The sequence below is a fragment of the Apteryx mantelli genome, chromosome 3 (genome assembly GCF_036417845.1).
Source record: "Apteryx mantelli isolate bAptMan1 chromosome 3, bAptMan1.hap1, whole genome shotgun sequence".
NCBI classification, from domain to species: Eukaryota; Metazoa; Chordata; class Aves; order Apterygiformes; family Apterygidae; genus Apteryx; species Apteryx mantelli.
Genome location: NC_089980.1, coordinates 123,381,933 through 123,408,412, shown reverse-complemented (window position 1 = coordinate 123,408,412; position 26,480 = coordinate 123,381,933). Strand labels below are relative to the sequence as shown.

The 26,480-nt window shown below is 43.0% G+C and overlaps 1 protein-coding gene across 3 annotated transcripts; it reads left to right on the top strand.

Moving 5' to 3' along the window:
* The first annotated feature begins 9,326 nt into the window (after nt 1-9,326).
* Nucleotides 9,327-26,269, top strand: PDIA6 (protein disulfide isomerase family A member 6). 3 transcript variants are annotated; one of them, XM_067294290.1, is made up of 13 exons: nt 9,327-9,408; nt 12,579-12,720; nt 14,517-14,574; nt 15,320-15,446; nt 15,937-16,043; nt 18,075-18,208; nt 18,643-18,757; nt 19,748-19,888; nt 21,154-21,238; nt 21,334-21,406; nt 22,623-22,781; nt 24,899-24,995; nt 25,778-26,269. In XM_067294290.1, the coding sequence occupies exons 1-13, from the start codon at nt 9,375-9,377 to the stop codon at nt 25,844-25,846; spliced, it is 1,341 nt and encodes a 446-aa protein (XP_067150391.1). In that variant the 5' UTR covers nt 9,327-9,374; the 3' UTR covers nt 25,847-26,269. The 3 variants fall into 3 exon arrangements, with proteins under 3 accessions (XP_067150391.1, XP_013810507.1, XP_013810508.1); XM_013955053.2 differs by lacking the exon at nt 9,327-9,408 and adding an exon at nt 9,989-10,052; XM_013955054.2 differs by lacking the exon at nt 9,327-9,408 and adding an exon at nt 11,791-11,891.
* The last annotated feature ends 211 nt before the right edge of the window (nt 26,270-26,480 follow it).

Sequence of the window (26,480 nt, the reverse complement as noted above, 5' to 3'; positions counted from 1 at the left end):
GCATTTTCTGAATGGAGCCCCAGATCCAGCCATAAGGAAAGGGAGCCATATAACTATGGCTAGGCTTTTACAGGAGTAGTATTGTTGGGAGAGAAGGGCATAGTTGAAAACAGCGAGAATCTGGAGAAGTATAAGCAGTTAAACTACTTGAGTAGTTTAAGCCTAAAGGGCAGGGACATCTTTTGTTCTTCTTACCTAGCTTATAACAGATTTTGTAGCTAATGAGAAGAGTGCTCAAGCTGGCCACAAGCCACCTTTGGATCTTGGGCTTGTCTGTGTGCGTGATGTATCTAGGCTACAGAGCAGAGTGCTGTGCCCTTCCATGCCCCCAGCCTGGTGGATCCTTCTGCCAAGGCTGGCAGAGGAGCCTTGCCATGGGCCCCCACAGAGCGCTGGGCAGGTGAACTGAGGTGAAGTTCTCAGATTTGGAGCACTTGGAGAGGTAAGAAAGCTCTGCTATAATACAGCTGAAGCAAGGCTGGCCTTATGAGACATGTTTATCAGGGATTAAGGAGAAGCCTCCTGTTAGGTGGTAGAAGAGAACAGTATAAACCTGGAAGGTCTAAAGGAACAGGATTTCTATATTTCCATGGCTTATTAAATGAGACACCAAGAGAGGGAGGCAATGACTGATGTGCTGTACATTAGATGCCCCAGAATGCAGATTTCTGCAGAAATACATTTGTAACAGGTGCCCTTCAAGTGAATTTTATGTGACTTCAATTCTTCCATCACTTAACTAGAAATCACTTGATTTTTTTAAACTTATTTACATTCCTTCCAGTGCAATCTGATATGAGCTTTAACTCCAGTCTGCACTGTTAGTTGTTGGCTCTTAGCCTTTCAATGCTTCCAACACACTGATGCTTTGCTCTTGATGAAAAGAGATGTTAAGTGGCCATACCTATGCTCTCTGCATCCATATGCAGTGTTTGTCTAGCAGTTATAGTGATTAGATGTGTAGAAATATGCATAGCTACGAAGCAAAATCCTTACCTCCACAGAAAGCCTTTCCCATAAATATAGTTTGTCATGCAAACAAAAGCTTTAGCTACTCTGGTAATACTGTCTTCACTACACAGGGCAGATGACAGGGTTGGGCCCTTTTGAGAGTTACCGTATTTAGGAATGGGACCTCTTTCCCTGTGTTTGTATGATATCCAGTGTCCTGGAGCCCTGCTTCTGCCTGTGCTCTTCAGATTTTACTGACACTAACCAAAACACAAGTGTCTGATCTCTTTTTCTTGTCTGTCTCTTTCATCACCCATTCTAGTTAAATAGAGCTTTAGATACAGAATAATTTAGGCTGAATGGGACTTCTGGAAGTCGTCTTCAGAACCAGAGTTACATCTGTTTGCTCAGGGCCAAGTTTTTAGCCAAGCTTTGAATACCTCCAAGGATGGAGATACCACAATCTCTTGCTAAAATGTTTAGTCACTCTCAAAGTGATAATGTTTTCCCAACATCTAATCAAGAATTTCTCTTGTTGCAATTTCTCTTGGTTGCAACTCATCCCTTGGATCTTCCTCAGGACATGAACAGTGGGAATTCAAGCTGCAGGACTGAGGTTACCTTCAGTCAAGGGGAACAAGCCATTCACATGAGAATTCACAGCAAGATCTAAGGCTGTGCTTCTCTATACAACATGTCAATCTATATGTACTCAAATCAAATACACTTTTCTTTTTAAAAAAAGACAGTTATGTTTATTTCATCAAAACAGATTTTTCTCTTTGCCTTAATGGTTAAATAAAACAACACAGCCATTTAAACTGAAAAATGACAAGGGGTTTATTGGACTTCCATAACATTACATATCTATTATACTTGCCTGGTTTTGACAATCCCAAGGTGACTTGCAAACGGACAGACTGTCTAGCCTCCCAGGTAGCTGTATATTATCCAGTCAGCCCTGAGATTGATGAAGAGATTGAACTTCCCTGTTTAGCACAAATGAGAAGCCTAATTGCAGCAATGCTAATTAACTGGAGCTATTCCTAAATGACGCCATGGTTTGGAGTGAGTTCCCCTACCCCATCCAAGCCCATGTTACTTCCTGAAAAGCTTATTCTTTCAGTTGAAATGATTTTGTGTGACTTTTTTTGATCCTGGAGTTCTGGTAAATTTGTCAGGAAGATGATGAGTATTTTTCCAGTAGCTGCTGCACTGTTTCTATGCTGCCAATCCCCTTTAGCTACTTCAAGCTAGAGGGTTTGAGACTTGCCAGGTTAGAGGGTTGGAGATTCACCAGGCCTGTACTAGCTAGGTCAAGCTGAAGAAAACAGAGAAGTGGACCCAGAAGCAGCTCCAGCTTTTTCTGCTAAACAAGAGTTCATCTTCTCCACTCTGTTCCTACTCCCCATGCAGAACAGTGGGCAGAGGAAGCCTCAAAGTCTTCTCATCCATGCACTCTTCTGGCTGTATTTTGGAAACTCTCTTTCATATGTATTAACTAATTGAATTTGAAAAGCTGCTCCTTTCATGCCTCTGATCATCCAAACTGGATGTTCATCTTCCAAAATCCTCTTCCTCCCATGGTGAGTTTGTGACAGGGAAAGGTTGTAGCCTCTCTGTTCTCCTGGTGGCTGGTCTGGGACGTCTCCTCCTTCATCATCTGCTTTGTTGCTGCTCACAAGTTTCCGATAAGCATAGAAGCTCATAAATGTAGATCCTTATTGCCATTTCAGTTTTCCTTTTGCTGCTGAAAACAGAGGGTTCAGTCTGTGGCAGCTAAGCTAATATATTAAGCTAATATAAGTCAGGGTTGTTGGGGTCTTCTCAGACTCTGCCTCTGAATCTGCACCTTCCCTTGTGGGCTGGCTCAGGTAATTGAGGGAGATGAAAATGAACACTACCAAAAATAAAATGATTAGCTTTCATTTGGGTACCCCCACAATCCTGCTGTCACTGCTTCCAGAGGCAGCAGAATGAAATGGAGCCAGATTAGTAACTCTGCTTCTACTAGCACTGGCCACTCCTGAATTTCTTCAGGGTTAACATAACACTGTCCCCTAGGAAAACCTGGTTAGGCCACTCTTACAGTTATAAGTACTAAAAAAAAAAATCTTAAAATCACAATTTTTGTTGGTGTTTTGAAGGGGTGGGTGTATACTCAGATATCTGGGTAATATAGACTTCACAGCCCAAGGGAGGAACCTCTAACAGACACACTATAGCAAAAAAGAAGCTGGAGAAGGCCTCAGGAAATCCTTCCAAAGAATACTGTAATCATGTTGTCTCTCATGTGACCCAGTTGAATATTATTGGACTTTCTATGGCAGTATGTGTCATTTGCTATCCAGCTCATTTGTTAGCAGGATATAACCTAAGAAGGAAAACATCTGGCACTGGCAAATACATTCCCTTCTGCTGTTATATATAAGGAACAAACCTCATGTTTATGCACCATGTGATTTGAACGTGGGGGCAGGCAGCCAGCACAATCAATTCAAACTGCTAAGTGCATTTAAGATTATTTGTTGTTCAGTGTCATTTTGAGATTTCAAAAATGGTTGTAAGATGGCTGTGTAACAGGCTAGTTCCAAATAAGTTACGATACAGAAAAAGGGAATGACAGGTCATGTTGGGGGCATGAATGATAACAACAGCATAAACTTGTGCGAGAAAGAGAAAGGCCTGGACCTGAAGAGGTCAGTTCAAATAACAGAATAGGGAAGGTGGCTGGTTTCAGCTGTGGTAGGGATATGGCTAAAATATTCATATCTGTATTAGCATAATGTTGAAGCCTGGTAACTGAGTTCCCATGAGGAAGGCGAGGTAGCATACTGAAGAGGTTACTCCTTGTTCTGATAGCCTGAACCTGATCAAGGCAAAAGGGCTCCAAGCCTGGTGACATAACGGAAAGGCTCCTAAGCCACATCTACACCTCTCTGCTGGGTAGCTGCCAGCGGCCACCTCACAGAGTACTCTGTGCTAGCTGCTAGCTGCAGGCTCTCAGCGTGCCACAGGGAATGGGGCCTGGAGGCGCACTGTGGGGAGCTGCCGTGCAAGGGACCCCTAGCCTGCAAGCCCTTGCTGAAGCCCTAGAAATGTCTTTCTAGGACTTTCCCCATGTCTCATTTGTCTGTTCCCACCCTTTCTATATACTACGTTACTCCACTGCTTTCCTGTGAGCACAGTGATGTTTTCAGAGTTTTGGATGCTTGCTTTTGCTGCAGAGGCTGGTGACTTCACTGTATGCAGTGGTGAAGGATGGATGTCTGGATGAGGGCTGGACCTATGCACTATCAGTCAGCTGTATCACTTACAGCAGGTCTCTTTCTGAGCTTGGTAACCAACCTAGAACACACTCTGCACACAGATTTTTTTTTTCCCCAAATGGAGCATGACCCTCCTCCATCTGAATTCTGGAGACAGGATACAGCAGCAGGCCCTGGAGGCTCCCATCAGAAGTCCCAGCTTCCTGAGAGAACGTGGGTGTGCTTTCCCTTTGAGGAAGTTGTTAAGCTTGTCCCAGAGTTAACTAGTGCTCACTAGCGCTCTCAAAAACAGCAAAACTCACAAGGAGACAGTTCTGAGGGCTTTTTAGGAGTTTGAGATGGACTTTGGGAGTTGAGGCTCTTCTCCAAAGCCTCCAAGGTCAGGAGGCACAGATGCACAACACTGAGGTGGGGCCACATGTGTCTCATATTTTAAATCCAGGAGAGCAATGATGATGCACTGGCCCAACCCAGACTGCTCATAACTGCATTTTTTTGTGAACTCAGATAAGGCCAGCCCAGAGTCTGAGCTAGAAATAAGAGACCTTTGTGTGGGGTCACTGCCTTCTGCAGGCATCACAGCTCAAAGGCAGGGATTAGAGGGACAGGCGGGTAGGACAGCTGAAGCAGCAGGGTCTCCAAAGGATATTCCTATTAGGCTTTTATTTGCCTATGTGCAGGGTTTAGTGCTTGTTCAACACCCCAGCTCAACACCCAGCCCATAACAGTGGGGTCCTAACTAGTTTTTGTACCTGTTATGGTGGGTCCATGCAGGCAGGCCTCCCCATGGCACTGTGCAGACAAGGGGAGTTGTTGTAGTGCTTATTCCCTCTCCCCAGTAAGTCTCTGATGGGATTCCCTTCAGCACAGGGAAGGTCTGTAAGAGCTGGGCAGACCGGTGGTGCCACTTCCTCAACTTCTAATTGCCATACTCAACTCTCAAAGTGAGTTAATGCCTCCAGTACCTAATTCTGGGAACTGAGAAAAAGGATTGGGAACTAACTTCCTGGATAATATCCTTCATTATATGATATGAGGGTTAGGGTGAGTAGAGAAACAACACATTATCTGATGCTAATTATGGATATTAATGATCAGGTCGGTTAGTAAAATGGTACTGAATTTGTCAGTGCTCATCTTTGTCCTATTGCACCTCTGAGCAGCAATGGCTGGTGCCTGGAATATGCATAGGGCTAGATCTGGCAGTTATTGAAAGCTTCTCAAAACTTTTGCTGCTTCCAAATCTTCTGCTCCTTCTTCAAACATATTTAGTTCTGGTCACGTGTACCAAATTAACAGCCATAAGGCTTTCTTCCAGCTTCCAAAACCCACCTTCATCCCAATCTCCTCCTAAGCAGACAGTAAGTCTAATGAAATAGACAATAGCTTGTCTGCTTAAGCTCCATCCATTGTTCCTTCTGAGGCTGAATGGGCAGCTGCCTCCCCTTTTGCTGGAAACAGAGCCAGTTGTTCCAGAGAGCAATCCTTGTCCCCACCTCTTTTTGCTAGTTCTAAGGCTTCCCTCACTTTTCCTGTCTCTAGTAAAAATTTATGTCTGCTGCCTTCTCATAATTAAAGGCCACTAAGATTAAATGTACGTAAATCAAAAAGATTAATAGCACAAATGAAAAATGTTCTTTCAGGTGAGCCTTGCTTTATTGTGAACTGCGTTTCAGGAACCCTCAACTATTTCTCAGTTTTGGAGTCAGCAAGTACCCAAATCTTATAAAACAAGAATCCCTGTATGTTATGGCCCTCCTGCACATCTGCAGGCACAGGAACCAGGCAAGATCCCTGGAATACAAGTATATCTCTTGCAGTTTAAACATTAATCCTCTTGCTAGATGTTTGGTACAGGGACACTGCAAGGAAGAAAGGCAAAACATCCATGCATCGTAAGTGGGGTTACCTTGTAAGGTTCTGTAAAAATGATCTATATTAAGCAATCTGTATGGTATGGGCTCAGCTACAACACAGGCAAAACAGAGAAATGACAAATGAACAGGATTCACTGATATGTAGCATCTAGGGTTGCATTATGTAAGAATATTTCTGTTGATCTCTAGAGGGAATCATTTACAAATCAAAACCAGGATAGAAAGGCAGCACTGTCAGTAAAATCTGTCTTTCTGCAACAATAATGTTCAGGTTCTTTCCTGTGACTAAGAATGGTCAGACTGCAACAGAATAACCTTAACGAAGACATCCAGGTTTGGAAGCATTTTTACAAGCTTAGAAGGGAAAAACCTTATCGTTTTCCCCAGGGACCCATAATCTGTTCCTCACTACTCAAAATCAGGCGGCTTTCATCCCACTTCCACCATATTGATCCCTGAGAGAGACTGAAATCAGCTTAAGTTAAGGTCATAGAGCCACTGGCTGAAGGGGCTACAAACTTCAAATACTTTTTAGAGCAGAGATGTGCATGGTAATGAGCTAGTAAGTCAGCTTCTCATCATTTAGAATATAAAGCATTCCTAAGTCTTTTTTTTTTTTCTTTTTTTTTTGAGGAAGTAAGTGCATTATCTGGGTGATACATACTCAGATCATGGATCTTAGTACATGACTGCAGTCTGTATATGTACAAAGACAGAATATGGGACAGATCTTTCAGACATGAGCCTTGTGTATTTTTTTAAATACTTCATTTCACTGGTGACTGATTTCCAGTTTTATAACAGCCAGCTCCCTCAGCAGCCTTGGATGCATCTGTCTGGTCTCAAAGACTTAAATACAGACTGGTGTCTGTGATGTCAGGGGGCTGACCTAGGTAAGCTGCAAAGTCCCTTCTAATCCTCTACCTATGCATATGTATGTTTTTAAATGTGGACCCAATAACTGCTCTCATGAATCTATGCAGACAAACGATCTTTCCATTATTACCCTTTTTATGGAGCCACAAATCACATAAGCCTTTTTGCCAATAATACCACACTAGAAGTTCATATTGCAATGGAGAAACAGTATGTAAACCTGATATTGGCCCATATTCTGTCTCCACTGAGACAGTAAAGTCCCACACAAACCCTTTAAATTCTTTGTGCATTTTGTTTGAATGCACCTCATTTATCAAATAATATGTATCACTGCCTTGCTTTCATCATTATTTATCACTCTACTGATATTTGTGTTAGTGTAGGTTTTATCAGCACTATCTTATGTGTACTGCTAGAACATAGATAAAAATGTTGAATAACTCTTGGCATAGAATTGTTTCTGTAGAAACTCACAAGGAATTCACCAATTCAGTAAAGATTTGTGTTAAAAACTTCTCATTTGGTAATAATTAATTTAACATATATCTTCTTGGTATATAAATGTTGAACACAGGCATTCAACTTATTATTGCATGGCACTGATGAAAAATGAAATATTCTGCCTTTAGGCAGTTCCTTTTATTAGCAGTAAATCCCCAAATTTATCAATTTTCTCCTACTTGCCACAAAACTATCCTATAATAATATCCATATTTAAGGATTTTGCCTGGAACTAATGTCATGCTAACTGCTCAGAAGTGGCCCAAAGTGTCATGTTCACTTTTTTCATCATACTAGTGCAATAGAAGAGAAATACTGATATTCCTTCCCTGCTAGGAAGGACGCATCATATTCTCCACAGCAGCTCCTGTTTGTTTTAGGGACTAATGAACTCACTTCAGAAGGGCTGGTACCCAGAGTCACTAGACAGCATCTCATCTAAGGAGAAGCTTTTCTGTTGCTATATCATAAAACTTCCCTAAAATAGAAGACTTTTACAGACAGATTTGAAGTCAGTAAAAATAACACGTGAAATAAGTTATGTTTTATCTTAAGAATTAGGAATCATCACAAACTTGAATCTGTCTGTTCTGCAGGCTGCCTTTTTTAAGAATAAAAATGCCAAGATGTCAATACTATATGGCCACTCCAATCAAGACTGCTTAACTTTGTGCATCCATGTTTCTCCCTATCTGCAACTGTGTTTGATAACAGCTGGATATTGTTCTCACTATTGTGCTAACAATTTCATACTTCAAGAGGCAGGTCTGAGTAGCACTAAAAGTGCTATTTGTGAGCATGAAGTCATGAGGATGTGCGTGGAATGTAAGAATTAGTCCATTTCGCATCCAATTTCTGAACTTTTCTATTTTGATGGTAATTAAGTCCAGCTACTATTACTGCATTAAAAAATTGACAGCTCAGTGAATCTTTGAATCTTAACCTCAGTCTGGATCCATGCCCAACAACAGCATAGCTCCAAGCTCTAATATTTCCTACAGTGTGCAAACATTTGGAATAAAAACAAAAACAATAAAAACAAAACTTCAGGATTTTGAGTCAGCTGTTTCCTTATCTTTTGAACTGGGATGAAGATTTTTCATCCAGAGTAGCCATATACACATTGTGTCACTGGACCCAAATTTTCCAAGTCTCTGTTGGACACAGGGAGGCTATCCAAGTTTTAATAGCGCCTGCATTGGCATGCATCAGCCTTCCTCACCTACACCCTTCCCCTTTTCTTTCCCTTCCACCTCCAGCAGATATGGCTTGCCCGATTTCTGTTTCTGCATTCAAGCTTTTGGCTTGCAAACAAATTTTTTTCTAATCTAGGTGTTGGTCCTGGTTTTCATAGTGACACTGTTTAAATTGTCAAGGCCTGGAGGCTTAGCCGGCTTCTGAAGGCAGCACAAACAAGGCTTTGGCGCCAAACAGGCCAGGACATAGGCCTGCCTTTCCCTTAAAGCCCTGTGCCGGGCTTCGCCCAGGCCCACGTCCCGCCAGAGCGCTCTGCTCAGAGCAGAGAGGCCGAGGCCGACTTGCTGGCGCTCTGGCTGCGACGGGACTCCGGGAAGCAGTTCAAAGCGGACAAAGAGAGCGCTTTCCCGGGGCAGCCCGCCGGGAGCACCGACCGGGACACGGCACACGGGACACGGCCCCCACCCCCTGCCCCCGGCAGCTCCCGCCCCTCCGCGCAGCCCTCCGCCCCTCACGGCTCCGCAGCCGAGCGGCGGCTGACGCGGCCGCCCGCCATTGGCTATGCAAATACGCCAGCGCCGGCGCCGCCAATGGGTGGCGGCCACGGCGGGGAACGCCGCGGCGCGTGGGAGCGAAGGGGGGGCGGGGAAGGCTGTAGTAGCGGCGGCGGCAGGAGCAGGAGCAGGGTGTCGCGGCAGCCATGGGGGCGCGGGGCGCGAGCCGCCTCTGGTGGGGTAGGAGCCGCGCGCGCGGGTAGCTCGTGCGCCGTGGGGGCGGGGCTGGGGCTAGGGGCGCCGCGCGCGCGGGGGCGGGCGGGAGGCGCCGCGCGGCGGGACCTCCGTTGTGGGGGGGGAGGGGCGGCCGTTGGGGTCGGCGGCCGTTAGTGGGGCTGGGGTGGGGCCCGCCCGCCGCGAGCGCGGCGCGCGCCATGCTCGCCTGAGGAGGGTGGGGGGCCGCGGCTTTCCCGTCAGGGGCGTTTCTGGCCCTGCCGGGGGGGTCTGTGGCCGCCGGGAGTGCCGGGGGGCCTCCTCGTGCCCCCCGCCGTGGTGCCGGACGGGGGACGTTGGGGTCCTGGGGCCGAGCAGGTAGTGGGGTCTGGGGCGTGCCTGTAGCCTGCATGCGAGGGGAAGTGCCACCTGTGCGGCTCGCGGAGGAAACTGGGCCGCGCACGCTGTCCTCTTGAGGTGCGGGGTGGGAAGGGGGTAACTGAAACGGGAGGAAGTGTCTGAAGGCATAGAGGCGATTTGCATCTGTTTCAGAAGAGGAAGTAAATGTAAAGATTTTTGTTTTTTCATGTGTTACCGGCACCAGCCGATGTGTTGCCTTAACATGGCCCAGTCTGTCCCAGTTGATGGGTTGTCACCATGCAAAAATGAAGGTAGAAGATTTAAAGATTCCAGCAAACAAACGAAAAATCCTCAAAAATCAGTGTTTACTTTTCTTTCTAATTAAAAAAAGCCCCCTTTCATTCCCTTTAATGGTAACACTTCATTTGTTCAGCTGTCATGAACTGGGATCTAGCACTATAGAGATAGTAAGTAATTTATTATTGGAAAACAAAGGGAGGAGTCCATGGAGAATTGTACTTCCTTCTTCCTCCCCCTGTTGCTGGATCTTCTGTGATGAATAAACCAATAACCAATTTATTAAGCATTCTCAGTGGTTCCCCTTTATTTATAAAGTACTGAAGGTGCAGATAACAGCACACAGAACCAAAGAGGTCTTGCTCACTGAGTGCACACCAGTAGTGCTGTGTGAACTTCAGCACACCAAACTCTTCTGCAGAAGATGCAGTGTGGTTTTTTTGCTGTGTGTTTGTTTTTAAGAAGCTTATAGAATCATACCCCATAGGGAAGGCTTTTCCTCCCAGTTCTAAGCAGCATCTTGGCTTTTCGATGGAAACTAGTAATCCTAACATGAAGCCTTCTTATTTGGTTTAACAACACTCCTATCCGAGTAATTCATTTACACTGGAAAACAACTAATTTTGAAATTACGTTATCTAAAAATCTCTCTCTCTTTTTTTTTTTTGCCTTAGTATCAAGCAAATGCTTGTGTTTTCCTGACTTAAGTTTTTGCAGGAAAGTGATCTGTTCCTTACTTAGTTAAAGAGGAATTTAACCTTGAATATTTAACTATAGAAATGAAAATTATGCCACCAATTTATGAGAGTCATATTTAAAAAAATGTAGTGGCATATGATCAGGTGAATTTCAACATATACGTTATTCTGTGAGCTCTCTTTGGCAAATGTTCTTGTATAAATTAGATGTTCTTGCTTTGAAATAGCTGGGAAGTGGCAGATATGATTGAGTGAACTCTGTTCAGTTTCTGAATATATTCTTAGGTGAAAGTGAAATATGCTGGATTCAGTTTAATGGTCCACTTTCATCTAAGGAGGAGTTTCTGTTTTTCTTGAGTGACTGTAGCATTCAAGTAGCTTTTTGCATCCTTGTTTTCTTGCTCTAGCCTAGTGGCAGCTGTTACTGTAGGTCACTGTGACATGCTGTGGCAGCCACGTATCACCCTGCAAGTCCATTGGTCCGTGCTGATGAAGTGCTGCTTGTATGTGGATGTACTGAAGGGAGAAAGCCTTTCTGACGTGCAAATCTGGTGGTGGAAGCCAAGTAGGATCCCCCCAAAAGAAAGGGGTGTGCATTCTAGGGCTAGAAGAAGGGAGTATGTTGCAGTGGATAGAGCACTGGATTGCAGTGAACAATTCAGTCTTGATCTCTGATTCGGCTTGCTAAGCAACCTGAAAGATGTTGCTTCTTTCAGCTTCCCTCAGGTGCAGAGTAGGTATAATGAAACTGACCTTTATTGAGCTGAACTGATAAAATGCCAGTGATGCTGTGCAGTCTATGTGTGTGCTACAGACTGTAGAGTTCCTGCATCACTGAACTGTATCTTTCTCTCATATCCAGTCTTGAAGAGTGGGAATCTGCCACTTCCTATTCAAGTTATTAACCACTTTGAACACAGCTAACTTTTTGTCTAGTTTTTACTTCCATGTCTGAGCTCTTACTACCTTTCTTTGGTGAATTAAGAGTTTTCTGCTATACATGTTTATTACAAAGATGCTTGTCTTCTTTCATCAGGTCATCTCTTAATCTCTTTGACAAGGTAGAAGGAGGGATTGTGAGGTCTTATACTGAACGTCTGAAGCAATAAAAAGGTCCAGAAATGACCAGAAAAATGAAGTGTTTCTTAACAGAAAGTTAATATCTTTGTGTTTTTTGGGGGGGGGGGTGTTTTTTAAGTTCTACGGGTGCTTGAATCATTAACCAGAGAGATTTAGCTATTCTTCTTCAGTCCATCACTGAAGAGACAAACCAATGCTAGATTAGAATCCCCATGAACAAGACTGAAGAAGCTTCTTACACTATCAGTGCATCAAATGCTGGTTCTAAAATCAGTGTAACTGACTACTCAGACTAGTTGGGAAGGGCCTGCATAATGTGATCCTATGTGCTTGACAACACAGTTCTCAGAGTGCCTTATTGCATAAGAGAAACGGGCAATTGGTTTAGGAGTTTCTGTAAGAAAGAACTGAGAAAAAATGTAGCTGATCTTGGGGAAGATCCATATGGAAGCACTGTCTTGTACCAGCAGTTAGGGTTGCAGCTTTGACAAAACAGTTCTATGAAAAGTCTTAAGAGGGATGGCACAACTCCAGCTATTTTGATGTACAGGTGATCTATTATGTGATCCTATGGAATCATGATTTGAGTGAGGAGGAAATACATATTGTATTAACTTCCTTTTCACTGGTGAGGTTGGAATTCCCTTTCGTTTTTCCTACTAATTTATAGGATGGCAGGGGGAGGGGAGATGATTTGATCATGGAAACAGGAGAGCCGTAAATGGTCTTGCAGGAGCGCTGTTTGCTTTGCTTTTGTTCTAGGCACAGTGAGCTGCACGTTGTTCCTGGCTGTTAATGGTTTATATTCGGCCAGTGATGATGTGATAGAGCTAACACCAACAAACTTTAACAAGGAGGTCCTTCAGAGCGAGAGCTTGTGGCTTGTGGAGTTCTATGCCCCATGGTGAGTATCACAGCTGCACATTTGCTTATTCTCACCTTGCAGAAGCATCACAGGAAGCTGGTGCTGACCAGTCAAGGGTTTTGTTCTGTTGTTGGCAACACAGATCTCAGTTTGGTAGCCACATGACTAGCAAAATTAGCTGTGGTTAGGATTCCTATTTTCAACATCCTTAGCAGGGGAAAAGGGGAGGAATTAGTCTTGAGTTGGCAGAAGGTGTCTTGAGTTGTTACAGGGTGTAACAACAAAATCTTATATGCCATTTTACTACTTCAATTTTTCTGCTGAGATTAGTATTAAAAATGACTGGTCAAAATGCAGTAGACAAGAGAGGAAGTCTGTCTTTCTTAAACTGATCCTGAAATGAAAGCACGTACCTGAATTTACACTTAGGATTTCCATTTAGAGTTACTGTTTTCAGTGTAATTTTAATCTACCACCTCCTTCTCCCATCCTGCTTGTCTCCAGAGCAGAGAGTCTCTGACAACCTGCTTCATCCTGTGTGTAAATTCTGGTGGTGCATATTGCATCTTCATAGGCATCCCCTGCACTGCTGCTGTCCAGACCTCTGTATTCCAAAGAAAGGGCCTCTCATTGCAACACCCTGGTTGCAACTGCACTGAGAGGTTTAGGAAAAGCTAGCTGCCACTTGTTCCAGTGTTGCTGCAGCTTTACAGGTTGAACAGTGGGAATGAGGTATAAAATAGGTGTCACTAAATGGCCAGCTCTCTTTTCCCACAGACCTGTAATGCAATGATTACACACTGGTTGCCAGTCAGCTGTTCGTCTCCTGCCATGGAGACCTGCAGAAGATGAGTAAGAACTTGTGGCATGTCTCATTAAGGAGTTACCTCTAGAATTAACTTTTCTGTCACCATCTCGGGTCTGTTTTAGCTTGCAACAAACCGACTGGTGTGCAAATCTGGGTTTTGGTGCCCATGTTTGCCTGTGTGTTAGAAAAGTCAGGTAACTTTTGATACTTCTTTATTCACATCCATCTCAAAACCTTTCATAACTGGCTCCTGGTTTTAACGGGGGTTGGATTTTTCTCATGTGAAGTATTAGATGATTCCCCACCATTTTATATAATTACTTGAAATAAAACACTGTCTTTTGATATCCCCTATGAAGTGTTATCCGGCACTGTACAAATTAGACGGAATCACTTCCAGGCTGAGCCCATCCAGGTTAACTTATACCTAGGATTAGTAGGATTTGCTTTTTAATTACATGTGTTGGGGTTTGTGCTCTCTCTCTGGTCAGTGTTTAAAAGAAACTCTGGTGGAAGTGTAGTGTGTGTGCATATGTATGTGTGTCTTCTGCTTCTGCTGAAGGTGTCTGGATTCACTTTAATATTCACCACTGATCTGGTTGGTTGAACTGTTCTACTCTATAGGAATTCTTTTCACAGCAAAAACACTGATGGAATTTCATCTTCTACTTTTCCTTTTTCCATGGTTTAACAGCGTTAGGTGATGCAAGTTCTTTCAGTCAATCCTGCCTTTACACCTGCTGAGTTAGAAATCGCCCTCTTGCATATTTTTAGATGCTGCTTCTCAGCAGGGTATGTTTGCAAAAGATGCCTCTGGAGGTTTTTCTTCAAATGTCTGAGTGGTGATATGATGTTGTGGCCTAGCCTCTTTCACTCACCATGAGTAGAGCTTTAGTCTTCTGCAGATTGTGTGGCTGTTTTGTAATTCCAAACCCAACAAGGCTACTCTCATACTTTGACATAATCATACAGATTTGAATGAAAACTCTTTTGTGTGTGTGTGTTTGTTTTTTCTCTCCCCTAAAAGGTGTGGTCATTGTCAAAGACTAACCCCTGAGTGGAAGAAAGCAGCAACAGCATTAAAAGTAAGTTTAAGCTTTCCCAAATGTCTTTGTGGTTGTTGATTGAGGACAGTTTGGCTCTTTGTCATCTGACTTAGAAACATAGTCAAGGAGGGGAAATCCCCCAAGGTGTACTGCTATGTCAGGCTTGCAAAAATTATACTTGTCCAACCTGAGAATTGACATATCACAAGCAATTGAAATATCAGGGAATTTTGTTTATTTTTTAAAAGGAAGCCATTATAGACGCTTTGTAGAGGATTGCAGAGGAAGCAAGACAATTCTGTGCTGGTAATTTTTCATCACTGTTTTCCAAGGCTGCTTTTAACACCATCAAGATGCTGGAATCCAGCCATTGTCTGGAATACTATGTTTTTCTTCTTTCCTTCCTTGCTATCCTGTCACCTGCCTTTGAAGTTCAGAAGCAGCATGAACTGAGTATTTGAACACAGCTCTGTAAGCTGTGGGTGATGAACATTTTCATTACAGAAGATTTAGTCATGCAGTGGCTTGTTGAACTTTTCCTGCATAAATTAAATCCCCTGAAGAAAAGTCAACTATTCAAAACTTAGAAGTTGTTCAGGGTGAAGAAAGAATTAGGCACATACGGTTTTCCATGATTTAATGTTTTCTGGGGAAAAGTCTCTTCCTTGTGGTGCCTGTTCTTCTGCCTCTCTAATAACTATCTGTTCAGCGTGCACTGAGTATAAAGTGCGTTAAATCACAGTAGAAGATTTGTCTTACTCAGTTTCTGTTTTTACTTCAACAGGGTGTAGTGAAAGTAGGTGCAGTAGATGCTGATAAGCATCAGTCCTTGGGCGGGCAGTATGGCATCAGAGGGTTTCCAACTATCAAGATTTTTGGAGCCAACAAAAACAAAGCGGAAGATTATCAGGGTAAATGTGATGCTCTTTCATGTGTTGCATGCCTAAAAATGTCCTTGAAGACATTAATTATGTTAGCCATTAATGCTGCCTTTTGTGGTGTTTTCTTCCTGTTTAATGCTTGTAGTAGCTGTTTGAGAGACAGACAAGTGGGATTTGTTTGACCAGTTTGTGCATGTCTCTGAGCTACTTGTCCCATCTCAAGTTTGTAGTTGGTGGAGTTTAAAAAGCAGTTCGGGGAATTGTTCTTTTCTGTTTACTGTGAGCTTGCCACAGTCATCCCCTTTCAGATACGGTGAGTGTTTGGAAGTAGAGTGAAGTGAATCCTGCTGCATATTTAGATCAGTGATGTCCCACCACTAATATCACATCACTTGCAGGCCAGGCCTGCTCTGCCTGAATCCAGCAGGAGACGATTTGGTCCCTGAATTTAGAATTCAGTCAGTAGTTTGCCTTACACTTGCTTTTTGGTGCTTTAATTGTTCATTTTGCTGCATTGCAGGTGGCAGGACAAGTGAAGCCATTATTGATGCTGCTCTAAGTGCTCTTCGGTCCCTGGTAAAAGACCGTATTAGTGGCAGAAGTGGAGGATATAGTTCTGGGAAACAGGTATTTATCAGGGAATGTGAAACTTTGTTTGTAAATGGAGGCTCCCCTGTGCAGGAGATAAGGGGCTTGTGCTCTCAGCTGTCTGTTAACAGAATCACAGAGTAGTAGAGGTTGTAAGGGACCTCTGCTGTCTCTCTACTCCAGAAACTGTCTAGTCCAACACGTCTGCTCAAAGCAGGGTCAATTAGAGAAGGTTGCTCAGGACCATGTCCAGTCAGATCTTGAGCATCTCCAAGGATGGAGACCCCACTGCTTCTCTGGGCAGCCCATTCCAGTGTTCCACCACCCTCAAGTTTTTTAAAAAAAAAAAAAAAGAAGAAGTTTTCTTATGTCCAATTGACATTTCTTGTGTATCAGTCTGTGCCCATTGTTTCTTGTCCTGTCACTGGGCTTCACTGAGAAGAGTCTGGCTCTGTTGTCTTCATTCCCTCCCATCAGGTAATTATGCACATGGATAGGATGCCCACAGAGCCTTCTCTTCTCGAGGTTAAACAATTCCAGCTCCCTCAACCCTTCCTCATACAATAGATGCTCCAAGCCCTTCATCATCATCATGGCCATTGACATGGAAGTATTGAAGCAAGTCCAGCCCTTTTTGTACTGGGGAGCCTAGCACTGGACCCAGTGTTCCAGATGTGATCTCACCAGGCTGAGTAGAGGGGAAGGATCATCCCACCTTGACCTGCTGGTGACGTTCTTTCTAAGGCAGCCAAGGATGCTGTTGGCCTTTGCTGCAAGGGCGCGTTGTTAGCTTGTGATCAACTTGGTGTCCACCAGGGCCCCTAGGTCCTTTTCTGCCAAGCTGTTTGCCAGCTGATTGGCCTTCAGTATGGGGTTATTCCTCCCCAGGTGCAGGACTTTGCATTTCCCTTTGAATGTCATGAGGTACATGTTGGCCTGTTTCTCCAGCCTGTTGAGGTCCCTCTGAATGGCAGCACTTCCATCTGATCTGTCAGCCACTCCTCCCAGTTTTGTATTACCTGGAAACTTGCTGAAGGTGTGTTCTCTGTAGCATCATCCAGGTCATTAATGAAGATGCTAAACAGTATTGACCCCAATAACAACCCCTGGGAGACACCACTAGTGACTGACCTCCAGCTGGACTATATGTCACTGATCACAACCCTTTGAGCCCAGCAGTTCAGCCAGTTTTCAGTCCACCTTGCTGTCCATTTATCTAGCCTGCAGTTTATCAGTTGGTCTATGAGGGTTTTGTAGAAGACTGTGTCAAAACGCTTACTAAAGTCAAGGTAAATAACATCCGCTGCTCTCCCCTGATCCACCAAGCCAGTTTTCAGCCATGACTTCCCCTTTGTAAATCCATGCTGACTACTCCCAGTCACCTTTGTCTTAAATATACTTGGAAATGGCTTCCAGGAGACTTATGTCTGTCACCTTCCCAGGGATCATGGGGGTATTTCTGCTTGGTGTCAGGGTCACCATTTTCGCAGTCCTAGTCTAATCTGGATAGATAAGGGTTTTTTTAATGCAGTAATGTTCTTCTGCAGTTTTCTGTGCCAGACTTCTCCCTGAAGGTGAGTTGTAAAGCTCCTGACTCCTAGTGCTGCTTCTAAATCATGGTGCACGTACACTCTGATATCCCTGGATTGACCCAGTAGAAGACCTGGGTGGACTGTACCCTGTAGGGTGTACCCCACTCACCCATGTTTTCTTTGGCCTGGAAGCCAGGGTACAGTGCAGGGGGAGGATGGTGAGCACTTTGTTTTCTGACTGACCTGAGCATGAATAACTGAGATGATGTGGGAATGTTTCCGGTTAGGTACAGTTTGATCTGGATTCTCTTTTTTAAGAGAAGGTTCACTTGCTGTTTCTTGGAAGTACTGTGGGAATAGGCTGTGGATGATGTTGTGTCCAGCTCTACAATGGGAAAGTTGCATGATGTAATGCTGCCTGTCTTGTATCTAACTCAAATGCAGACCATTTGGTACAACATGACACACAGGAGATAGCTTGTGTAGGAGACCAAGTTTGGTTATTTCTTATTTGAGGGTCTGTGTTTGTTTCTTACAGAGCCGAGAGAGCGGAGGTGGAGATAAGAAGGATGTGATTGAGCTGACTGATGACAGCTTTGATAAGAACGTCATAAATAGTGACGATGTGTGGATGGTGGAGTTCTACGCCCCGTGGTGTGGGCACTGCAAAAAGTAACTGAGCTTTTTGACAATTCAGTTCCAGTTAGTGCTTGTTTGTGTGGAACAGCCTTGATCCCCTAAGAGGGACCTTGCTCTTCTTGTTATATCAGAAGTAGGTTTTTCCATAAGGTGTTTTACTAAAAATGTGTGGGCTTATCCTGCTCAGGACACCTAGGTGCTGTTCAGTGTGTAAGAGTATCTTCTCACTGTGTTCCTGCTTAGTAGTAAAACTCCCACTTGCCACTGGGAATAAGATCAAGAAGTTATATTAACCCTTCATTCCTTCTGATGCAGGACTTAAGACTATTGGAAGTAATCAGGCTAGCTGTCATTCTTTGCAAAGACTTTTTTTCCCTCCGAGTGGAGTATGTTGCATAGTATTGGCATGTCATGCACTTTTGCTAACCTTTGGAGTGCTTAGAGCACCGATAATCTCTGTTTTTCAGTTTGGAGCCGGAATGGGCAGCTGCTGCCACTGAAGTGAAGGAACAAACTAAGGGAAAAGTAAAGCTGGCTGCAGTAGATGCAACAGTCAATCAGATGCTGGCAGGCCGATATGGGGTGAGTGTGCTCTGCAGTGGTTACAGTTCCTTTTCCGTCTCTAGTAAGTCAAATTTCCCTTTAATGCTTACAGAACTATTTCTTAATCTGATGCTTCTTAGTGTTTTGTACTAAAAATATTGTTAGGAGTGGCACGTACCATTTTTCCACAAAATTCTTTCCTGAATGTGGGGTAACGATACGAATAAATGGAGTGAGCGGAAAGTAGAATAAATGTGGATGTTGCTGGTTAAAAAGGCTGTCTGTTTGCATGAGATCTTGTATAGCTTTATCATCCTAAGTGAGAAGTCTCCCCTTTCAGATTGTCATGTATGCTGGCCAGGTGTCTCCAGAGCACAGATGTGTTCCTGTACAGAAATTGTACTGGTTCCTTCAAGCCAGTTATCAGGGATCACTCCAAAAATATTAGCTGCTTGGATCAGTTATGCTTTGGGCCTAGAGTGAACTGGCAGTTTTTAATCCTCAGTGATACAGTGCAGGGAAACTTAATAATGTGCTGCTTAAAGTGTCCCTGCAAGTACGTGTGGCTGGCAGTCACAAGGACACTGGACAAGGGTCCCCAACTTCCACTTATTGGAAGTGGAGCAGAGGGAGCCTAGGATCCATTTGTTGCCCTGAAGAGACAGCACTTCTTCCCAAGGCCAAAGTGGAATTAGGTCTTAAGACCTTAATATCTTAAAAATATGAAGGGTTAAGATGGTCTCCCTGGTATTTAAACATGGAGTGCTTGGTGCTTCTAAAATGATGAGACCAGTGCAGCTTCATCAGTCATAAAATTTCAGACTGTTTCAGTTGTATTGACACTTTTAAATTGTTGGTAGATAGGGAGCTACAAAACTGTTAAATTCAGTCATAAGGTATTGAGACTTGTTTCTTTTAAATGGTAAATCTCTTCCCTTCCTCTTAATCTAAAGCACATTAGGGTAGCAGGTAACTTCCACCATAAATGTTCAGATTTGTTTGAGATGATGACTTTAACTTCCCTTGCAGATTCGTGGATTTCCCACAATCAAAATCTTTCAAAAAGGAGAAGATCCTGTTGATTATGATGGTGGAAGAACTAGGTCCGATATCATTGCTCGTGCTCTGGATCTGTTTTCTGATAATGCACCGCCACCTGAGCTCCTGGAGGTATGTTGACTGTAAATAAAACAGCCAAAGTGTGCTGTTTGTGCACCATTTTTGTGGCAGAAATATCCAAAGATCACAAGTCTGATCACTTAGTTTTCCTTTTTCTACTGTGAATATATTGTTCACTGATAGGCTCTCAGAACTGATACAGTGAAGGCACTGGCAGTGCTGGTACCAGTGTGGATTACCCCTGTGTCCAAATCATCCCCCAGAGGGAATGGGTGAAAAGGTTGGGTTCTGTGTACAAGTATCTGAAGGGAGGGTGTCAAGAGGGTGGGACCAGACTCTTTTCAGTGGTGCCGAGCGACAGGACGCGAGGCAATGGGCACAAACTGAAACACAGACACTTCCATCTTAACATGAGGAAAAACTTTTTCACTGTGAGGGTGACAGAGCACTGGAACAGGTTGCCCAGAGAGGTGGTGGAGTCTCCTTCTCTGGAGATATTCAAAAGCCGCCTGGATGCAATCCTGTGCAATGTGCTCTAGGTGACCCTGCTGAGCAGGGGGGTTGGACTAGATGATCTCCAGAGGTCCCTTCCAACCTCAGTGATTCTGTGATTCTGTGCCCCGTGCTTACTCTAAGAACTGAGGGCAGGGTTTTGTCATCCACAGTGCCATCCATTAGGAGTTGAACGAAGCCTGTGATTTTGCTTGTTGTCCAGAAAACCCCACTCTCGTATGGTGGTTCTCAGTTTCAGCTTGATGGAGGTAGATTTGGAATGGTGATCTAGATAAATGGATTGATTCCTTTCTAAGGTAGTAGATCAGTCCCATAAAACTGGTATTGCTCTGTCAGTGTCGGTTACCTCTGCCTGTCTTTAGTGCTGCACCCTGCTGGCTCTCCTTATGCCAACAACAGCATGAATGATACTGACAAGGCACATGCATATGTTTGGGTGTGCTATTCGCAGAGTAATTTGCAATTTATTAGAGTAGTAGTTTGTTTTATAACACCATTGGTCCAGGGGCAGTGTTTCTGAGCAAGAAGTGGCATTTTACTGGGCTCCCTGTAAGCATCATTTATTACTGCTTACTGCTACTGCTTCCCTGTTGCTACGAGTATTAACAGAAGGCTTTGTGAACTTTTTTAAGTCTTGTGTTGGGGAACCAGTGATGTAGGAGAGGCTTATAAGCTGTTGCGTCAAGTTGTTTCAGAAGCTTTTTATCAAGTAGGATGGAGTTTGTGGCTGGTGGAGGGAAGTGCAGTTACAGCTGGGTACTCCAAAGTCTTACTGTCACTGGCTTTCTGCTTCTTTCTTCTAGATCATTAGTGAAGATGTTCTGAAGAGTACCTGTGATGCTCATCAGCTCTGCATCATTTCTGTCCTGCCTCATATTCTTGACACAGGTAGAATTCAAGGAAGCAGTATTCTGTATGAATTTGTCACTTAAGGCATGTAGTTATGTTTTTTTTTAATTTGTGCAATTCTGTCTGTCAAACAGGAGCCTCAGGGAGGAATTCTTACCTGGATGTCATGTTAAAAATGGCTGAAAAATACAAAAAGAAAATGTGGGGGTAAGTGTCACTGTAGGTTGGGCTGGTCCTCTTGGTAAAGATGGGAGATTTTTAAAGAGGCAGAAGAGGCAGTGAAAGAGAACATTGTATGATAGTGATTCATCTGCAGATAGTTGTTCCTTGTTTAGGATCCCACATCTTGATATTTTTTGCAACTGTACCTGGTATTATTGTAGGGATGGATACATCTTGTTCTGTGAAGTCATGACAGAATGAAATCTAGTCTGCCTAGTGAGTCTCTGGATAGCTCTCAGTCTGTTGGGAGGGGAGAGGGGTTAATGGCTCTAAAACTGCTGGATTTCTTTCCTTACTTTTTCGCCTTCCTCTCAAATACTTCATTTATAAGTAAAAACTGATACATCTAAGCACTAATGAGATCAGATGAAGCATGTTTTACTGTTGTCCTGAACACTAAAATCTTTCAACAAATATTTATTCAGTTTCTTTGGTGCCGTTTGCTGGTGGTAAGTGTGCCTCTGTGACTGTTCACTTATGAAATAAAATGTAAATGGCAGTCTGTTAACAGCGTATTTCACGTTCCTAAAGGAGCAGGCCATAAGGCTTTGCTTCTTCCTCCAGAGTGCAGTTTAGGATCCGTGGGACTTCTTTTCTTTCCCAGAAGTCAAGAGTTTTGCTGAAGAGGGAATGTTGGCAAGGCTTCTTTAGGAAGTGAGAGCTGTTCTGACACAGTGACTGCTCTGAAAATTGGACAAGATGGCATTCGTGCATCGGAGAAAAATGCTGAGATTAGAGGAACTGAGACCTGACCAGTGTGGAAATAACACTGGGTGAAAACGTTGGTCTTCCAGTCTTTGGCCGGAAATCCCCTACAGTAGGAACTGGGCAATGCTTAGTCACGTTTAGATCTGTGATTTGGGCCATTTTAAGTCTTACTTTATGTAGGTTGGAGTATAGCAATTTGTTAAATTGGTAATGTTGTTCTTGACTTGAAATGTCTTTCATACCTGTTCTTCTGATACGGCTTTTAGTAGTTGTGAGCATGGGGCTGCCCTACATGTTTATGAAGGGCTTTCTTCTGCTGTGTGGGTCAGAATTGGGACCCTGCTATCTCCTGCCGACTTGAATAACAAGAAAGTGGGATGGGGTGAAGCTGTCAGGCAGTTAGTACCCCAGCTCATACTCCGCAGGGCTGCAGGATATGTGTTATTCTAACTGACTTTACTAACTATTTTCTGTTCTATTTTTTTCCCGCAAGATGGCTGTGGACAGAAGCAGGTGCTCAGTCAGATCTTGAGAGCTCTTTGGGGATTGGAGGCTTTGGGTATCCAGCAATGGCAGCTGTTAATGCACGGAAGATGAAATTTGCCCTTCTGAAAGGATCTTTCAGTGAGCAGGGGATTAATGAGTTTCTCAGGTATTAAATGTTTCTTTAAGTGATTTAAATCTTTCAGTAACTGGGGCTGTGACTCTAGAGCAAGAACAGGCTGTCCTGGATGAGATAAGGCTTGCACCCTTGAATTCAGATGATGGGTAATCACTGGATTAAGGGAATGACTTAAGTGGGATTGAACCTACTAAAGCAGTCTTCACTTTTTTTTATGGTGGACAGAAATAGTCAAGAAGCTGGCCATTTGCAGTCTAACCCTGAATGGGTTTTAATGACCATTCAAAAATAGAAAAGTTAACTTTGATCTTGAAGAATTCTGCTTCTCTGGTAACCAAGGAATCCATAGCATTTGGTAATCAATAGTATTTAATTCAGATGGTGCATTCTGGTTCATATTAGTAAATGGGTAGATCCTGACTTGAGAATTGTTAACCATGTCACTTCACAATGATATAAGTGAGCCTGAATCAATGTCGTTTAGGTTCTGTTTGTTGCTAGTCATCTTTCTGCAGCCTTCCCTTCACTTCTGGTCCCCCTCACATTGGACTTAGGTGAACCACTCTGGAGAGCTGAACCAATCCAGTCAAAGTCTGAATGGTTTTCTGCTCAGTGAATTCCCTGAACCAGCCTCTTGCATAATCAGGGGAGAGCCAGTGTTGAGCAGAATTGAATGGGAAAGGAAATAGAAAGGAGGACAGGGCGGCAGCAGCACTGGAACAGAGCAGTTAGTGTTACTGAAACAAAGTGAGATGTTTGGTTGCTGCAGCTCCCTGCTTCTGGATAAAACCCCAGGTGCCAAAAGGTGTGTAAGCACCTTTGAGAATCCACGTTAGCAGTGTTAACCTCCACGTCCTTGCTTGGAGAACGGCAGAGGACAGTCATAATTGCAAAAACAAATGTAACTGAATCTATCCTCTTGGCATAGGAAGCACGTTAATTGATCCCTGTTCCTGCTGAATTCATGCAAAGGGTGTTATATTCTGCTTTATTTTTATATGTTTTTTTAATATATATATTTCTGTGCAAGAGATCTGTTTTTTCTTAGAACAGTGCTAAAAAGGGAAGGTTGAGAAAATTAAGTGAAACTTAGGATTCAGATGCAAGAAGAGTATACCAGACAGCCTGTACTAATGCATGTCAGAGAAATGTCTGTTGTTTTCAGAGATGGCAAATGCTCTTGGGTTGTAAAATCCATCTTAGTGAAACTTCTGGCCAGAGCAGTTGATGCTTTCAGGACAAAACAGCCAATTTAACAGCTTAGTAAATTAGATGATTGGTTTGATATTTTCTTACTGTAGAGCAATAATTTGTGGAATAGTCTCTTATTTTACACTTCAGCTCAGCTGTGCTGCCTACAAGGAAAGCAGTACAGTCACAGCAAGGTTGGCTCTTAACTCTGTAAGCCAAGTGTCGTAAGATTTATAATCTAATAGGCAGCATCCAGTGTTGACCAAAATTAAGAAAATCAGCACTGAGAAAAGCATAAAGATGTTAGAGCTTATCTTGATAGGAATGCCTATTCAGTCTGATTTGCTGCTGAAAGAATACAAAGAGAATAGCTCTTCAGCATTTTAAAATGTTGGGTTGTTTAAGTAAGCATAATTAGCAGATTATGCCTGAGATGCCTGAAGGCTGGTTACTTTGTGAGTGCCTTTGTAACCAGCAGAGGTTTAGAGTCAGACTAAAAAGAGGAACTTAATGACTGGTAGTTCTCAGTAACAGCTGTATAAAACCAGTAACTCTCAAAACTAGAATTATAGACTGTTCTTGGAGCTGGCTTAACTGTATGCTGTATATCACATAAAGGGGCTGCATTTGTCCATGGGTATTACTAGGGAAGCTGCTGAAATACAAAACCATGTAGCTCACAATGTTCTTTGTCCTTTTTTTTTTTTTTTTTTAATCTTTAGATCTAATTGAAAACTATCAGTACTGCCTTTCAGGGCTTTTTATCATTCTCTGCTTCTCAATTTGAAAAGCCACTGCTTTCAGACAGTTCAGATTGGAGATCTGCTTACATCTTGATCATGTTTGCTTGAGGCAAGCGGATCAGTTGACTTGCTTTTATCCAAAGCAGGCCCTGCTCTAGGTAGATGGACATTGGAGAAATTCTTTAAACCTAATTTTTACTTGTTTCTTCTTAGGGAGCTCTCTGTTGGCCGTGGCTCTACAGCACCAGTGGGTGGTGGAGCTTTTCCTAAAATTAACGTAGTTGAACCTTGGGATGGCAAAGATGGTGAGGTAAGAGATACTCCATCTCTAGAAGTACTGTTGCTTTGCTAGGTTGGAAAGTGACTGGAGAGAGTGTTATTAAGAACAGGTACTATAAAAAAAATCTTTGTTCTTCAAGGTAAGATTGTAGCAAATCTCATTACCTAAATTCTACCAGAACACCAAGAAGAAACAACACCAGCTTGGTTGTCTGACGCTATGGACAGTCACTCCTATCTAGCAGTTAGGATATGATCTAAAATTTGAAACCCTTGAGGGAAACTTGAGTTACTAGCCTGTGCTGGGTAATGAGGAGGCTGTAGCGTGTGCATGCAAGACCTGAAGCTTGCAGACACTGATTCTGCAGTACTGAACCACTGACCTTGCCACCAAAGTTTTACTGTTGGAAAGAGCTTAGGTAAACCTGCATAATTACACAATGCTTGAGTAAGTTCTTGTTTAAGGCTCAACACCAGCATAAAAAACAAAGTCACTACTATCTGTTGATCTCCTTTGACAGAATTAAAATACAGAAGATGATGATAATGCTGTTGCATATTCTATTTGTAGTTGCTTTTTTATATCTGGAATATTTGTATTAGTAGAAAATACCCTTTTTCCAGTCTCAGCTCTGAGAATTTGACTTGTACTTAATACACTTTGAGCTTTTATGAATGAAAGATATGACAGGAGCCATTAAGCCCAGGGAGGGAGCTTTACTTCTAAAATGAGAGGTATCCTTCAGAGTCAGGGATGTCCCAGTGTTACTAGGTGCTTCTGAACACTTACTTAAAACCCTCACTTTTTCACAGCTTCCAGTGGAAGATGATATTGATCTCAGTGATGTGGATCTTGATGACTGGGATAAAGATGAGCTGTGAGATCTTCAGGAAACCTCTTTTCTTGGGAAGAGTTTGTACAGCGGTTTGTAACCTGGTTCACAATCAGATGGATATTCCAGTGGCCTTTCTATGGAGAATTAGTACATGACAGACCGTGCTATTTGATCCACTGTAGCAGTGAACTGTACACATCTCAAGAAAACATTGCAAAAATTCTATGAATTGTTGTAACCAGTAAACTTGATTGTATTCTGTGTAACAAATATTTTGAGGACAACATGGATCTTTCTTTGAAACACATTGGGTTTTATTTTTTTGAGACAGTATGTGCTATTTGAATGTTACTGAAGGCTGTTAGTGTAACCGATTTTAAATGTGATTTTTTTTTTAAATTTTTTTTTAATTGAGGTGGAACCTGGTCAGCTTCTGTTTCAATTAAAGAATAAAACAAAATATTTTCGACACACAGTGTTAGTCTCGTATGGAGTAACAAGGGTGCATATGATAAAAACTATCCAGGTTTGAATGACTCTTGAAAAATGAACAGTGGGATAGTGAGGCTGGTGGAGAGTGGAGTCCTAAACCACCCCCCTGCTGTGAAAGATCTTTAGTGATTTGGCCTAAAGCCTGATTAGACAATCTTAGTTTAAATGCTCTTTAGTCTTCCTTTTCC